General features: G+C 33.4%; 1 protein-coding gene across 1 annotated transcript; it reads left to right on the top strand.

Annotated features, from left to right (window-relative positions):
- Window positions 1–5,941: 5,941 nt before the first annotated feature.
- Window positions 5,942–7,591, top strand: LOC132599510 (protein FAF-like, chloroplastic). Its single transcript, XM_060312866.1, has one exon. The coding sequence runs from the start codon at window positions 6,030–6,032 to the stop codon at window positions 7,377–7,379; it is 1,350 nt and encodes a 449-aa protein (XP_060168849.1). The 5' UTR covers window positions 5,942–6,029; the 3' UTR covers window positions 7,380–7,591.
- Window positions 7,592–15,149: the final 7,558 nt, after the last annotated feature.

The following is a 15,149-nucleotide window of genomic DNA, read 5'->3' as shown; positions in this document are numbered from 1 at the left end:
TTGACGTTTGAATAGTTCAGTTTTGTGTTGGAAAATTTCAATTTGGAAAGAAAGAGGGGATAAGGTCGCGCTCCTTATCAGAGATGAGTCCATTCACTGAGCTCGAACCCACCTCTAATTAAGGATGGAAAAGTGCTTACCATCCACCGGACACAACCTTTGGTGGTATTAGAATTAGGTTTAGGAGTATGTCACAGTCCAAAGCTACAACATATATACCTTACTACCAGAGGCGGACCCAGGATTTTGAGTTCGGGGGTGCTGGACTCAGGAATTTTGAGTTCGGGGGTGCTCTATTAACTATTTATATCTGTTTCCTTTATATTTTCTATACAATTATACACTCCGTGATTAAGTTTAATGGGTGCCGGAGCACCCAAACTTTACACATGGGTCCGCCCCTGCTTACTACAAGCGGTGTTACACCACCTCGTTGAGATCTTTTACTAGATATATATGTGTATATATATATAGATAATAAGCAAAATGAAAATATTGGATATAAATGTAAAAAGAATAACATCATTTATTATTATTATTATTATTATTATTATTTACCAATTTATTCACTTCTTCAAATACTGACATCGCTTATGAATTTTTTTTTCATACGCCACTGATCCAACGATGTACATACAAACATATAAAGGGCATGTGATTTGTAGGGTAAGTGGGTGTTAGTTGCTTCATAGTAAAATTATGTTAAATGATCAAATCCAACTACTTTTATTTATTTTCCTTGGATCTTGAGGTGTACATATGTACTTGAAAGTTGAAATGATTGAAACGAATAAACTATATCCACTTCTTCTATCTAAAGTGGATATACTAGTATTCATTCATAAAGAAATCTTCAATCAATCATTTTAAAAAATTGAAATAATAACAATCTAGCTGCTATTTGTCTTGAACATTTAATTAGAACAAGTTTTCTTTTGCTTATTATATGTTCATCATATTAAGTTTATAAGTTTCTTTTTATAATTCTTTTCTTCTTTTCGGCGGGGCGGGGGGAGGGATTTATCTCTCGGACGACATTATCATTGAGCTTAAAAGCGTGTATACATGTGAAATAGTGTTATATTTTCTTATAAAGCTCTACTTTCCTCTCTCATTCCGATGTGAGATTTACTTAAGGTAGAACATATACTCCAAAACGGATTATTCTTTTCGACCCATCCTTATTGGTCGGCCCTCCATCATGATTTCAAATTAAATACTCTAAAACTAACAATATCATGTTTAAATTCTAGAACAATTACCATAGAAAAAGGGATAAGACTAGGCTCATTCTTACTAATAGATCTATTTCTAATCTTGAGTGCAAGTGAGAATCACAAACTGATCAGATGTTGTGTTGAAGAGTTGTGTTATAAAAGCAGGAATTATAGTTGATGGTAGACAGAACAATATGTTCACTTTCCATAAGACGATAACTTCTGGTCTCGTTTTTTCCATGCATTTTTTTTTAATAATGTTTGCAACTAAAGGATAATAATTATGGCTACACATTAAAGTAGTAGAACAATTTTTTTTTATCCACCTGCTCATCAGGTGTCCTTATCATATATGCCACTCAAGAGATTCAAATTGATAAATAACAGTTGTATTTGTTAAGAGTAATATCAAAGTGAACCTAACCAAGAAATATATTAAACTAGGTGGCTTTTGGTTAAAAAGACAAGTGAAATTTCTTTTTAACTTTTTCTTCTATCAAATTAAGTTCTTTATGTTTGGCAAAACCGATAGCCGAGATGAGAATGTTGAGATGGATGTGTGGGCACACTAGGAGCGACAGGATTAGAAATGAGGCTATTCGGGATAAGGTGGGAGTGGCCTCGGTGGAAGACAAGATGCGGGAAATGCGACTGAGATGGTTTGGGCATGTGAAGAGGAGAGACATAGATGCCCCAGTGCGGAGGTGTGAGAGGTTAGCCATGGATGGTTTCAGAAGAGGTAGGGGTAGGCCAAAGAAATATTGGGGAGAGGTGATTAGACAGGACATGACGCAGTTACAGCTTACCGAGGACATGACCTTAGATAGGAAGGTGTGGAGGACCCACATTAGGGTAGAAGGCTAGTATATAAGTCTCGTTATCTTTCCTTATTAGTAGGCGCATTAGCGCATTATAATTTCTTGTGCTTTGATTTATGTTATTATTTGCTACTTTCTGTACTTTGATTACTCTATTTTATCTGTGCCGCTTTCGTGATTTGCATTTCCATATCGCTTTGAATTCCTTGATTATCCTGTTTTACTGTGTCGCTTGCATTATTTCATTGCAATATCGTTTTAAATCTTTTAACCTTATCTGACCCCCTTTTTATGCTTCTATTGAGCCGAGGGTCTCTCGGAAACAGCCATCCTACCTTGGTAGGAGTAAGGTCTGCGTACATTATACCCTCCCCAGACCCCAAGATGTGGGATTTCACTGGGCTGTTGTTGTTGTTGTTGTATGTTTGGCAAAACCGATTTTTTTTATTGTTTGCAAAATTGAAGAACTTTTATGCAACCTAAAAACCAATTTATTCTGCAAAGTGGGGTTTCTCAACGCAAATTCACAACATAGGTAGAATTTGCATCGATTTTAATATTCTATATATATATATATATATATATACACACACTTGTTTTGAGGAGTTACTCATACATTCATGTGATTAATACTATATTTTTTTAAGCTACGAATAATCTTTAAAATGGTAACAATATTTTGAAACATCACTTGATTAAAATTAACAAAATTTACACCCCTTTTTACCTGTTTTCACATAGATTTCTTAAAAGAAAAAGATATTAATTAAAGGAGTGAAGTGAATTATCCTTGGGAATAAAAATGCCTACTTAAATTGTCGTAATATATATCCTATTTATGTCATAATCTTTTCAAAGGTCAACGAACTTCGACTTTGGCAGAGGCATTATTAGTAATAAATAAAACCAACCAAAAAATATTTAACATAAAGAATAACAAAAGATACATGATACTGAAACATTAAAGTATTTATCTTAAGAATAAAATGAATTAATTAATTAGAGTGCATCGGTTTTATGCACTATTACTTACATATACACTAGTACTGTTCAAAACCGAACCGCTATCGATAACCCAACAGCAAAATTGGCTTATTGGCTTAATGGTATTGCGTTATCGGATCAGCGGTTGGGGAATGGATTAAAATTTTACAGTTATTGGCTTATCGGTGCGGGGGGGGGGGGGGGGGGGAGGGGGATTACTCAATTTTCTTATCGGGTAAACCGTTAATCCGTTAAGAATTTGTCATATTTATATTCTTAGCCCTAACAAATAAAATATGTATTGTGATTGTAATTTGTAAACCTAAAGCTAAAGCCTCAACCTAAAATATGTATCTCTATTTCTGTTAATTGTGAAACCTGGTTGTTTTCTATCAAATAGTTCATTCCCTGTTTTTTGTTTGCCTATATTGTAGTTTGCTAATTTTCTTGGAAAACTGTTGCTACTTGCTACGGTATTTTTACTAATATTGAATCCAACATTTCAATCTTCTTGGTTATATTCCTATCCCTTTTTTTTTTTTTGGAGAATATCAATATCTTCTTTATAACCTATAAGGTAAAAATATTACATTTTGAGTCACTTTAAAGGCGGGTAATTTCCTTGACTACATGTGATTTTATCATTCATTTTTCTCTTAGATTTAATCGATACACTGCCCGATAACCGTTCGATAATTGCTAATCCGATACCAAACCAACCGATATCTTATAGGTTGGCTAGCGGATTAGCACTTTTAAAAGCCGATAACCGCTAAGCCGAACCGTTAAGCGTAATTATCCGTCCAATTCGCCCGATAAGCGGCCCTAATATACACACGATTGAGTCAACTCAATATTGGTTCATCCATTTGTCATTGCACAAACCAATGCTTTATGGGGTAAAAATATTGTAATTTTAGTCCTCACCAATTTTAGATACAAGTTTTTTAATGTGCACTCGAGGGCCAAATCACCAATCATCAAATGAGTTGACCCACGGGATCCAGACAAATAGAACAAATCCCTCTAATAGAGGAGACATTAGACCCATCATCTTTTTGGCCGTTCACTTAATTTAATTGGATAAATAAGATCAGTAATGCTTTATATAGTCAATTCTAACTTGATCGAGATTGAGAGGCAATTATTATTGTATGAGAAAAATATTCTTTGGAGTGTATACGCAATATCAAAGTGTGACAAATAAATTAAATACCTATGAAAAAAGAAAAAAAAGAGAAAAGAAGCCTAAAATTGAACGATAAGGTATGAAAGTTCATATACACCAGAATTAAACGGGCTGGAGATATGTATCTCAAAGACGTAGAATAATTTTTTTTTTTTAAAGTTATTTTGCATCAAGCTTGTGAAGGGCTTATTCAAGGCTTATTCGAACTATGACTCAACATATAAAAAATAGAAGTTTATTTTTTGGTTACTCGAGATAGGGATTGGAAGAAAAAAGAGAATTTTGTTGTTTGCGGATCATATAAATAAACACAATAATCTGCGAAAGAGGAGTAGCCTATAGATTGTTTGTTTGTTTGGAGTTATCCTATATACATAGTTTGAATGTATAATTTCCATATTGCATTTAAATAAAGATAATTACACTAAACATCTCTGGAATATGACTTAGTTTTAAATAGTATTTAAAATCAAATACTTACACCCCTTAATTATACTATGAAAATTCTACACTCACACACTTCATGAGATATATCTATAACTAAGTATACTAAAACACAATTATCCGTGATTATTTTGTTTAAAATAAGATATTTTTTCCACGAAAAATTCCATCATATAGCCAAAACACTCTCTCCCTTTCAATTTATGTGGTAGTGTTTGACTATGCACTAATTTCAGGAAAGTATGAAAGATTTTTAAAACTTATGATCTAAAACAAGTCATAGAAATTTTTTGTGGTTGTAGATCATCTCATGGGTAAAACGAAAATTTCAAAGTTAAGAAAATATGACATTCTTCTAGGAACAAATTAAATTAAAAAGAAGGGAAAAGGGTAAAAAATAACCCTCTACTTTGGAAAAAGGGTTAAATATATCCTCCGAACTAATTTTGGGTAAAAAATAACCCTCTACTTTGGAAAAAGGGTTAAATATATCATCCGAACTAATTTTAGGTCAAAAATACCCCTCCCACCATTAAAGTTTTCAAATATACCATTCTCTTAACGGAAATTCTCAAAATAATCCGATTTCATTTTTTAAACTCGTTCCATTATTTAAGCCGACCCAACTTATAATAACCCGATTTCATTTCGTTGAGAGAATTGGAGGGGAATAAGGGGATAGTATGGGTTATTACTTAGTTGAGTTGGGTTAAATAATGGAGCGGGTTTAAAAATAAAATCGGATTATTTTGGAAAGTTTGGGAATTTCCGTTAAGAGAGGGGTAATTGGAAAACTTTAATGGCCGGAGGGATATTTTTTATCCAAAATTAGTTCAGAGGATATATTTAGCCCTTTCCCTAAAAAGAAAACATATCACATGGATAGGGATGAAGTAGTTACTTCATCTGTCCCAATTTATGTGACACACTTTTTTTAGTTTGTTATCAAAATATTGTGTTTCTATATTTTAAAAATAATTTAACTATAAAAATTTTATTTTACCTTTAATCAGATGATATATAGACACAAACATCTATTACTTATTTTAAAGGTTAAAGTTCCAAAAATCTTTTATCCCTTTATTTAACTCCATATCCAATGAAACACGACCACATAAATGATAAATTTGAACGAACGGAATAATATTGAATGGGAAAAAGGAATGAAACTCTGTCTTTTCTTAGTGGATTTAGAGGTGGGTCCCTTCCACTAAGGTTCCACCAAAAGCCTCTTGAGCTTCCTATAAATAACCCTCCACAGCCTCATTGTAATTGCAATCCAAGTATCAGCCAAACAAAAAAAAAATCAACAACACACTTACTACCAATTCTATCAATATTCATAATTTCCTCCATATATATTTCCCTTTCTTCAAGATGTCAACACATTGTGTTAGCATGATCAAGAACTTCAACTTATCTTCAAAGATAAAAGAAGAAGAGGCAATTAGCATGGAGAAACAAGGGATAGTGTCAATTCTTGATAATGTTGATTCTTCTTCTTCTTCAACTGGAGAAGAAGATCATCATGAGGAACTCAAAGATCAGCCAATTATAACATTTGATTGGAGTTCAATTCTATCTTCAAAGAATGAAGACTCAACCAATAAGCTAATTTCAACTAGTCCTTATGTTCATCCTCTTGACAAAAAATCAACAAGTTCTTTGAGTGAAAGGAGTCTTGAAATTTGCACTGAGAGTCTTGGATCAGAGTCTAGCTCTGATTGCTTTTCCTCTTCACCTAAGTCGGATACCGAAGACTCGAACAATGACAAAGACTATCATTGTCAAGAACAACAACAACAACAAAATTCCTTTGAGGATTTTGGAGTTGTAAAGTATAATTATAGCAAGAGATTAATATCTTCTCCAAAATCCTTTCCTCCTTCTCTACCTTCTGTTCACATGCAATCGCGCAGACAAAATGGTAGATTGATTCTTGAAGCGGCTTCTGTTCCATCTAATAGTCTCCATGCCCAACGCGTTCATGGCCACCTTCTTCTCACCTTCATCAATCAAAATGATTCCAAACTAGAAATGGAGAACTATGATGATGAACCTGACGTGTTTGAGAGAGTGTTCGACGATATGCAAGAAGTTGAAGGTAATGAAACACCCCGCTCAGATAGTGGTGGTAATAATGAAGAAGAAGAAGAAGAAGAAGGCGAGGGCGGTGTGATGGAACAAAGTCCAAGAATGTCAAGTGAGGTGACAAATGTGAAAACATCAGCCCTGATGATGCTAGAGAAAAAGAATCCACTAACATGGTCTAGATGTACTGTCAGTTTCAGCATGACATCTAGTTATTTCAATCTTAACAGCAGGCTCAACTGCTCAATAAACTCGATGACCGAGGAGGAGAAATATACTAGTAATATTAGAGAATGTTACACTTATCCTTCATCGGTTTCTCAGTCACTTCCTCTACCACCAGGGGTGGCTGAGGTAATCCCGGCACCACCACCACCACCGGCGGCTGCAGCCTCATCATTAAATGCCTATGAGTACTTTTGGAGGAAGAAGCCAACTGTGGCAAACATTGTGAATAATTCCACTGTTGCAGAACAATGCAACAAGGACATGTACTACAACAAGAAGCAAGACATGTTGCTAATTAGAGGGAACAAGGAATCTATGAACAATAATTTGGTGCCTTTATTGAGAAGCTGCAAAGAGCCAAGGAGATCTCTAATAATTTGGGAGCCTTATTGCATTGCCACCTCCTAATGGTGATCATCATTAATCCAAAGTATTAATCAAATTATTTGATTATAGTATTATATGATATATAATTCTATATATCATTAGTCATTACAAATATGATTTTCCTCTCTTAGTTTTTACTCTTTTGTCAAAAAAAGAGTTTTGTGTAGCCAAATAACAAAAAGAGAGATATCAAGAAAGATTTTACTGGAGGTCAATACAACCATTTTATCTTACTTATGAGCCTTTAAGTTCTTAGTATCCAATTGTCTCAATTTATGTGACGCGATTTTTTTTTTTTTTCTGTTATAAAAAGTATATCACCCTTTATATATATATAAAAATTATTTAACTTTAAAATTCTCATTTTATCCGTAATGAGATGATTTGTAGTTCAGACAGATCTAGTTTTGAATTTTATGGGTTCTGACTTTTAACACACCAATCTCAAAAGCGGGTAATAGGTTCTGAGTTAATTTTTGTACATACTTAGTGTAATTTTTAATATAAGTATAGGGTTTAGGCCAAAACTATTGAGTTCTGTAAATTAAATATGTTTAACCCTATGTTTGTCGTTGTTATAGTTTTTAAGACTTATTTTAGATATAAGTATAAAAGATCTTATTTAAACGCCGCGTCCAATTAAAAACTGTCACATAACTTGGATCGGAGTATCTTGTTTCTTTTGAGTTGATGATGATGTTAGTAAAGCTATTGTATAGTTTAGCCAGACAAAATCTTATTAGCCAACTTTGACCTGGTGTCATGTCTGTCTCAGCATCAATTGAATTCTCACAATTTTTTCACTGTCGTTTTTTCCTTTTTAAATTTATTATTTTTCAGTTTGTTCCAACTTCCAACCAAGGCTAAAAGGTTGTTTTAGTGGTATTGCTTTATAGGTAGACAATGGGCATCCAGGTTTCCCTTTGGGAAGTTTCTGCAACAAAAAAAGAAAGTATTTAGAGTTAAAGTTAAAAAAGGATATTTGGAAATTGAGGTACTGAAAAATCTGTAACAATTTTACTTTATTTGGCTTTAGATGTTTAAATTTTTGCCTCGATTTGGATTCTCAACTAAACTTGCTTTAGACAATTTTAGTTCGGCCAAATAGATTCTAAGCTATCTGACATCACAAACTTTTGGTGTGAAATTCTTGTGAGGATTGAGTCACTAGGCCTATTTTCATTCTAACGAGAGAAATATCTTTAAAAACTTTGACACGTTTTATATTTCTTTGACGTTTGTCGTTAGACATATTTCAAAATTTATATGCCAAAATTTGATAATATCACAAGAATTTATACCTGTTCCAGGCTTCCAGCTAATAATTATTAAATCACAGGCCCAAAGAATTAGCAGAAAATTGATAGCGCACAGAACCATATGCTCTTTATCCAAAAAACGTAACCTCTATGGTCTCATACCGAAGAATTAACTGAAGGTGACTAAAAAGTCTTCAAATTACTAATGGTGACGTGTAGGGCCCACCTCACATCAAAGCCCAATTAAATTTGGGATTAAGAAGATTGAGATCCAAAATGTAATTTTTAAAACTTCTTAATCTTTTACAAACTATAAAAAAACCCAAAACACCCACCCATTATACTAAAACACCCACCCAATATTCAAAACTTCCCAAACCGTTCCTCCCCACAACTCCCTCGCACTTCTTCCATATTTCAAAATCAAAACTCCCAAGCAAACAGTTAATCTTCTTCACTTTGACGTCTCTCATCTCTCCTCTTTTCTTGTCATCTTCTTCTTCACCCTCGTCTATAGGTGCCGCTACTGCTGCTTCTTCTTTAATATCAAGGTAAAGTTTTTGTTTCACTTGTTCCAAAAGTTATTTGGTAGAAATTGATGATTTTGGTTGTAGAAAAAGAAGAAGAAGAACATGGGTTTGTCTTCAATGTTGTTTATTTTGTTGTTCCTTGTTCGAGAAACCCTTATTTAGGGTATTTGTTTGACTTGTTGGGATTTTTGCGTTTGTAAATACCGTACATTGTTCTCAAATTATGGTTTTTTGTGATGTTTTTGTTCTTGTTCTCCTTAAGATTTCGAAAAAATGGCTTGCAATCTTGTTGACTTTTTCGAACAGATGAGTAAATTTCTACAGCAACTTCAGCACTTGTTTGACAGTTGTAGACAGTTGCTGAGGTTGCTTGCTTTAAAAACCTCTATTTAGTGTATTTGTAGTGAAATACTGTTGTTGGTGTTCGTGTTAGTGTTGGTGTTGGTGTTGGTGTTGATGTTGGTGTTGGTGTTGTCTTGTTATGGTATGGTTTAGGAAAAGAAAGGATAAACAATTATTGCATATACATTTGGTGTATTTTGTTTAACTTGTATGATTGTGTGTCTGTAGTAGACGATTTGGCTGTTGTCTTGGAAGTAGATGCTTGTTGTTTTGGTTTGGTTAAGTGTTTAGGAAAAGCTTGGATAAAATCCATCTTGTTGTTGTTATTGTTGTTATTGCTGTTATTGTTGTTGTTGTTGTTGTTGTGTGTTTGTAGTGAAATAAATGATTTTTTTCTGTTGTTGTCCTAGTATGGTTCAGGGTTTAGGAGTAGATATCCAATAGATGATTTTTTTTGTTCTTGTCCTAGTATTTATCTGGTTCTGTTTATAGAAGCTATATCCAACAAATTTTTAGTTGTTGCAACAATTTCTACACTTGTGCCAATAAGTAGATAATATGTTGCAACAACTACAAAGCTGTTGGATATAGCTTCAGTTTTTTGGTTTTGTTTGTAGAAGATATCCAACAGATTTTTAGTTGTTGCAACAAGTTATACACTTGTTGCAACAGGTATACAATATATGGCAACAACTACAAATCTGTTGGACATAGCTTCAGTTTTTTGGTTCTATTTGTAGAAGATATCCAACAGATTTTTAGTTGTTGCTGTTGACACCCAATTTTGTCCCTCCCTTATTCCAATTCATTTTCTTGAGCTTCTAAGTTATTAATAAATTAAATATCTTATTTTTCGCCTTTACTTTATTATAATTGCCACTACTATATTAATATTGTTAAGTATTTCGTACATCGCTACTTACTTATTATGTATTGATCATAAGATATAACTTAGGTAATATTTTTACTCTATTATTACCTTGCTTACATTTTATATACTAATGATAAGATTATTATATTAATGCTAATTTTGAAATTTATTATTATTATTATTATTATTATTATTACTACTACTACTACATAATATATTTGATCTAATTTAGAAGCCAAAAGAAATATGAGAAGAATGGATTTTCAAAAACAAGAGTGGGACATTTTATTTACAATTTGGCAAGGCTTTGTAGTTAACCATTTGGCCATTTTTATCAGCCCACACTCATCAGCCCATTACTCCTTTCAACCGATTCGACCCACTATAATTAAATCCCTAAATCTCTTCTTCACAAAAGAACACAAAGCAGCCGCACACCTTGTCGTCTTCTCCTTTTCCCTTCCATTTCCATGAAATGCTTCACTCTCTATCAAACCCTATGTTAGGAAAACCTTATACCTTTTTCGTGCATCTCCATCAACATCCTAAAAAAAACGTTTCTCTCTCTCCTATCTTCAACGATTGAGTCAACACAAGATGACAAAAATACTTTTTCTTTATCTGAAAATCCATGGATACAAAACAGATGGGTTCAAAATTCAAACGGATAGCACTCCAAATCCCGCCCAAAAACAAGGGGACAAACCCTAGTTTTCGTCTATTATATATAGACCTCTAACTCCTCAGCCGAAGGGGGGGATTTTTCTTTGGTCTGTAGCTTACTTAAAAATTTCATACTACTGGATAAGTCACTTTGATTTGCTCTTGAACATCTCTCATACATAAAACGTTCTGGCCCGTTTCGATCCGAGATTCGAATTTATTCGGGAGTAAGAGTGTAGATTCGAGGCCGACGTCCCGTTCACTGCACCCATAAAAGGTCGGTAAATCTGAAGCTTCAATTTTTTCTCTATTTTCTTTTACTGTTAATGTAATAAATCTGCCCGTTTGAGATAAAATCATGAATCAGAGTTTTTCTCGTGTAAAATCATGCCTTTGGAACGTGTTAATGTCGTGTATTTGATGCTTGTGTTGATGTTTTTTTGACACCTGTGGTATTGACGTCTCGTGAGAATAGACGTCGAGCATCCCTCTTATCGATACATGTGTCGTTTGGACTTAATTCATCCCTTTTTAGAAATCATGTATTAGGGGATTCTTCTTCAACTCAAAAAATGTAGAAATCCCGTTTTGGAATTTATTTGGGTACTGGTGTATCATGTTTATGAAATCTGAAAGATTTTTCTTAAATAGTCTTCTTCGCTAACAAAGATTCATATTGTTAAAAGAATACATGTGGTGTAAGAACGTCGCACTGACCAGTGTTAGATAATTTTCGATATAAAAAAATAGATAACTTGTTTAGATGAGGAGTTTTAAAATGTGATTTAGGATTATTGCCATCTGCTTGTCTTCGTATTATAAAAGAAGAAGCAAAGTCTGTTATGTGATCGCATCTTAGAATAAAGTCACGTTCAAAGTATGGAGATGGGATAGTTTAATTTTATGTTAGCCTCTATTTCTAGAACAGTTTCATTATTTGGAAATCCCTGAGATCTACATATGTTCCTTTCTTTTCCATTAACCTAATTAAGAATGAACAACTAGTTTTTATGCATGTCATCTTTTCTTTGCACATTGTTTTACTAAGAATTGATGTGTTGTATGAATGGACTGCTCATTTGAACAAGTATAGAGAAGAATGCCTCAAATTTAAGGGGTTTGGATTGGGAATTAAGTATAGTGTAATGTTTGGGATCCCTTTATCCATGTTTTCCTCTTCATAGCTAAGTACATTTCAAAACTTTAAAGAACAATTAAATTTCAGTCTTTTTCTTCAAAAGAATGGAACCTTGGATTTGTGTTATTCTCAAGTAGTTAGCTGCCCATGTTTTTTTTTTTACCCTTAAGGTTGCCTTTCTTTTAATTTCTATCAATTTGAATGTTAGCTTAGTTTAATGGTGTTTCGGGTTCAATTTCAATGTAGTGTTAGTGATAGTTTCCTAATTTTTATACTACTTAGAGTGTTTCGGGTTCATGACATAATTCTACTCAAGGAGGAAGAAGAGTATGCTATTCCTTCTCCTATGATAGCTGCTTCCACAATCGACGTTTCTACTACAGTAGTCGTGGCATAAAAAGCCGTGTTATGATGTTATATCGTCGGTCTTGAGAACTTCTGCACCATCTGGGCTTGTATTCATATTTATTTTATTTTTTTCACTGTTGAATACTAGATTGCATAGTGAACCATTTTGCTCTATAGTTTCTGGTATGTAAGATACTAGTAAGCATTTTTGTTGATCTGCTATTTCCATCTGTTGCGACTTTAAACTAAAGTTGTTTTGATGTTTCACTTCTATTCTATTTAAGGCCTGTTTGGAAAGCCACCCACGCAATTAAAAAAAAAATAGTTACTGTCCTGAAGGCTAAGTTTTCTTTTTGTTTAAAAACAATTAATTGTTTCGTTGTTAAGAGTTCCTGTTTTGAGCATGTTTCTTCATTTATTCACATGTACATTTTAGTGTGAAAATTTGATTAATTGTTCATGTCTTTAAGATCCTTATTCATGTATATGTTTGTAGTGACTTTCTTGAATTTATGGGTTGTGAATTGAATGATAGTGCTACTTTACTTCGTTTACTTATTTTTTATTAAAGAACCATATCGTTACTCTAATCTTCTATTTTTTTTATTTGTTTCGCATATACAACCGGAGCCGAAGAGTTTTACTTCGAAACTCAACGACGCCGCTTACGGAGTTCGCACCCCTTCATTGTCTACCCTCTTATTTTTCTTGAGTGGAAAATCTGCAGAATATCGCTACCCCTTATGAAAGCCAAAATGGCTTTTTATCATTTTATATCCCTTTGACTTGCTTATCCGTGCGTTTAAAACTCCCTATGTGACTAACCTTTTATCTCTATTTTGTGTCATTGACTGTTAAACCTGAGTTACTACTATATAATTCATAGCCATTGCCTAACAAATGTTTTAATGCTGTTCAATCGTTTTATCAAGTCAGATTTAAGTTCTTTGAATTTTAGCTAGACGTTGATAAGTTGAACTGTCTTTCCTTAGCTGCAAACTAATCAATTTTCTTTAACATGAACTAGAGGCTGCAGTTTAGATCCATTTAAGGCATAAGAAATTTGAATTCTTGTAATACTCGGTCATGGAGGCTTACAATCACCATAGCCAACTTTGAACTATTTCTTAAACTTACTTTTGGACTTTTTTTAAAAATACGAGATTTTGTTTACCGTGAGATTGTTATATTAGTCAAGTATTTTGACCTATTCTATAATATACAATATTTTAATCAATTGTTCAAATACATAGCTATTGTCTTACTTGATCGTTTCGCCACTTATTGAATATACATAATCTTTTTAATTAACCTTAAGTCCGGTCGGTTAACCATTATAAATGGATCTTAAAGGGTGCTTAATACCTTCCCTTTAGATTAATTGAACCCTTACCTAGAATCTTAAGTTAGTAGACCTTAAAACGGAGTTAACTTTAGAAAATAACTTTAATAAACTTTAGGTGTCCTAATTCACCATAAGTAATTAGGTGGCGACTTCCTAACTTTAATTGACCCCGGAATTACCGGAATGTTGTAAACCATTTTGACTCTGGTTAAAATGGGGTATAACAGTTGCAACAAGTTATACACTTATTGCAACAAGTATACAATATGTTGCAACAACTACAAATCTGTTGGACTTAGCTTCAGTCTTTTGGTTCTGTTTGTAGAATATGTCCAACAGATTTATAGTTGTTGCAACAAGTTATACACTTGTTGCAACAAGTATACAATATGTTGCAACAACTACAAATCTGTTGGACTTAGCTTCAGTCTTTTGGTTCTGTTTGTAGAAGATGTCCAACAGATTTATAATTGTTGCAACAAGTTATACACTTGTTGCAACAACTATACAATATGTTGTAACAACTATAAATCTGTTGGACATTGCTTCAGTTATTTGGTTGTGTTTGTAGAAGATATACATCACCTTAATCACTTATTCAACAACTGAAGAATTTGTTGCAACAACCTATTCACTTGTTGCAACAGTTACATCATTTATTGCAACAAATTCTTCAGTTGTTGGGGAATTCTGTTACTTATTGTATTTTGTTTGATCAAATGCTGCACTTCTTATTATCTGTTTACTTTGAATGATGCACTAATCAGTTGAAGCTTTTTTTTTTCTCCTATGTGTAGATAAAATGTCTCCAGCCAAAAGAAAAGTTGAGAAATCAACTGAGGGTCATAGAGATAATAAAAAAGCTAGAGTGCAATCATCATTAGAGAATCTTGCTGATTTAGCAAAGTCTATTGTTGAATCAGCAAATATAGAGGAAAGAGACAGCCAAACTGACAATCAATCCTCAGAAAGAGAGGAAGTACAGAGCCAAGAAGCAGTAGATACAAATGAACAAAGTGAAGAAGAATTAGAAGCTGAAGAAACTGCTGATGGAGTAGATGGATTGGATGAAGATGATGAAAAGGGCAGTGCTTTCGAAAATACAGTTCACTTGTCGACGTTCATAGCTGAATTAAGAACAAAGAAGAGAAATAGTGTGAATGCCAATTTAATTGCAGAATCTTCTAGTAGATTAGACATAGATCATAACAGACCTTCCATTGCTGAGGTCGTCAAGGTTTTCAGTATTGACAAGTATGCCGTGAGGATGCCGTTGAATGAAAATAATGATTTGA

This window comes from Lycium barbarum, chromosome 6, assembly GCF_019175385.1.
Source record: "Lycium barbarum isolate Lr01 chromosome 6, ASM1917538v2, whole genome shotgun sequence".
In the NCBI taxonomy this organism is placed as follows: Eukaryota; Viridiplantae; Streptophyta; class Magnoliopsida; order Solanales; family Solanaceae; genus Lycium; species Lycium barbarum.
The sequence above is the reverse complement of the archived record's forward strand: the minus strand, read 5'-3'. Positions and strand labels throughout refer to the sequence as shown.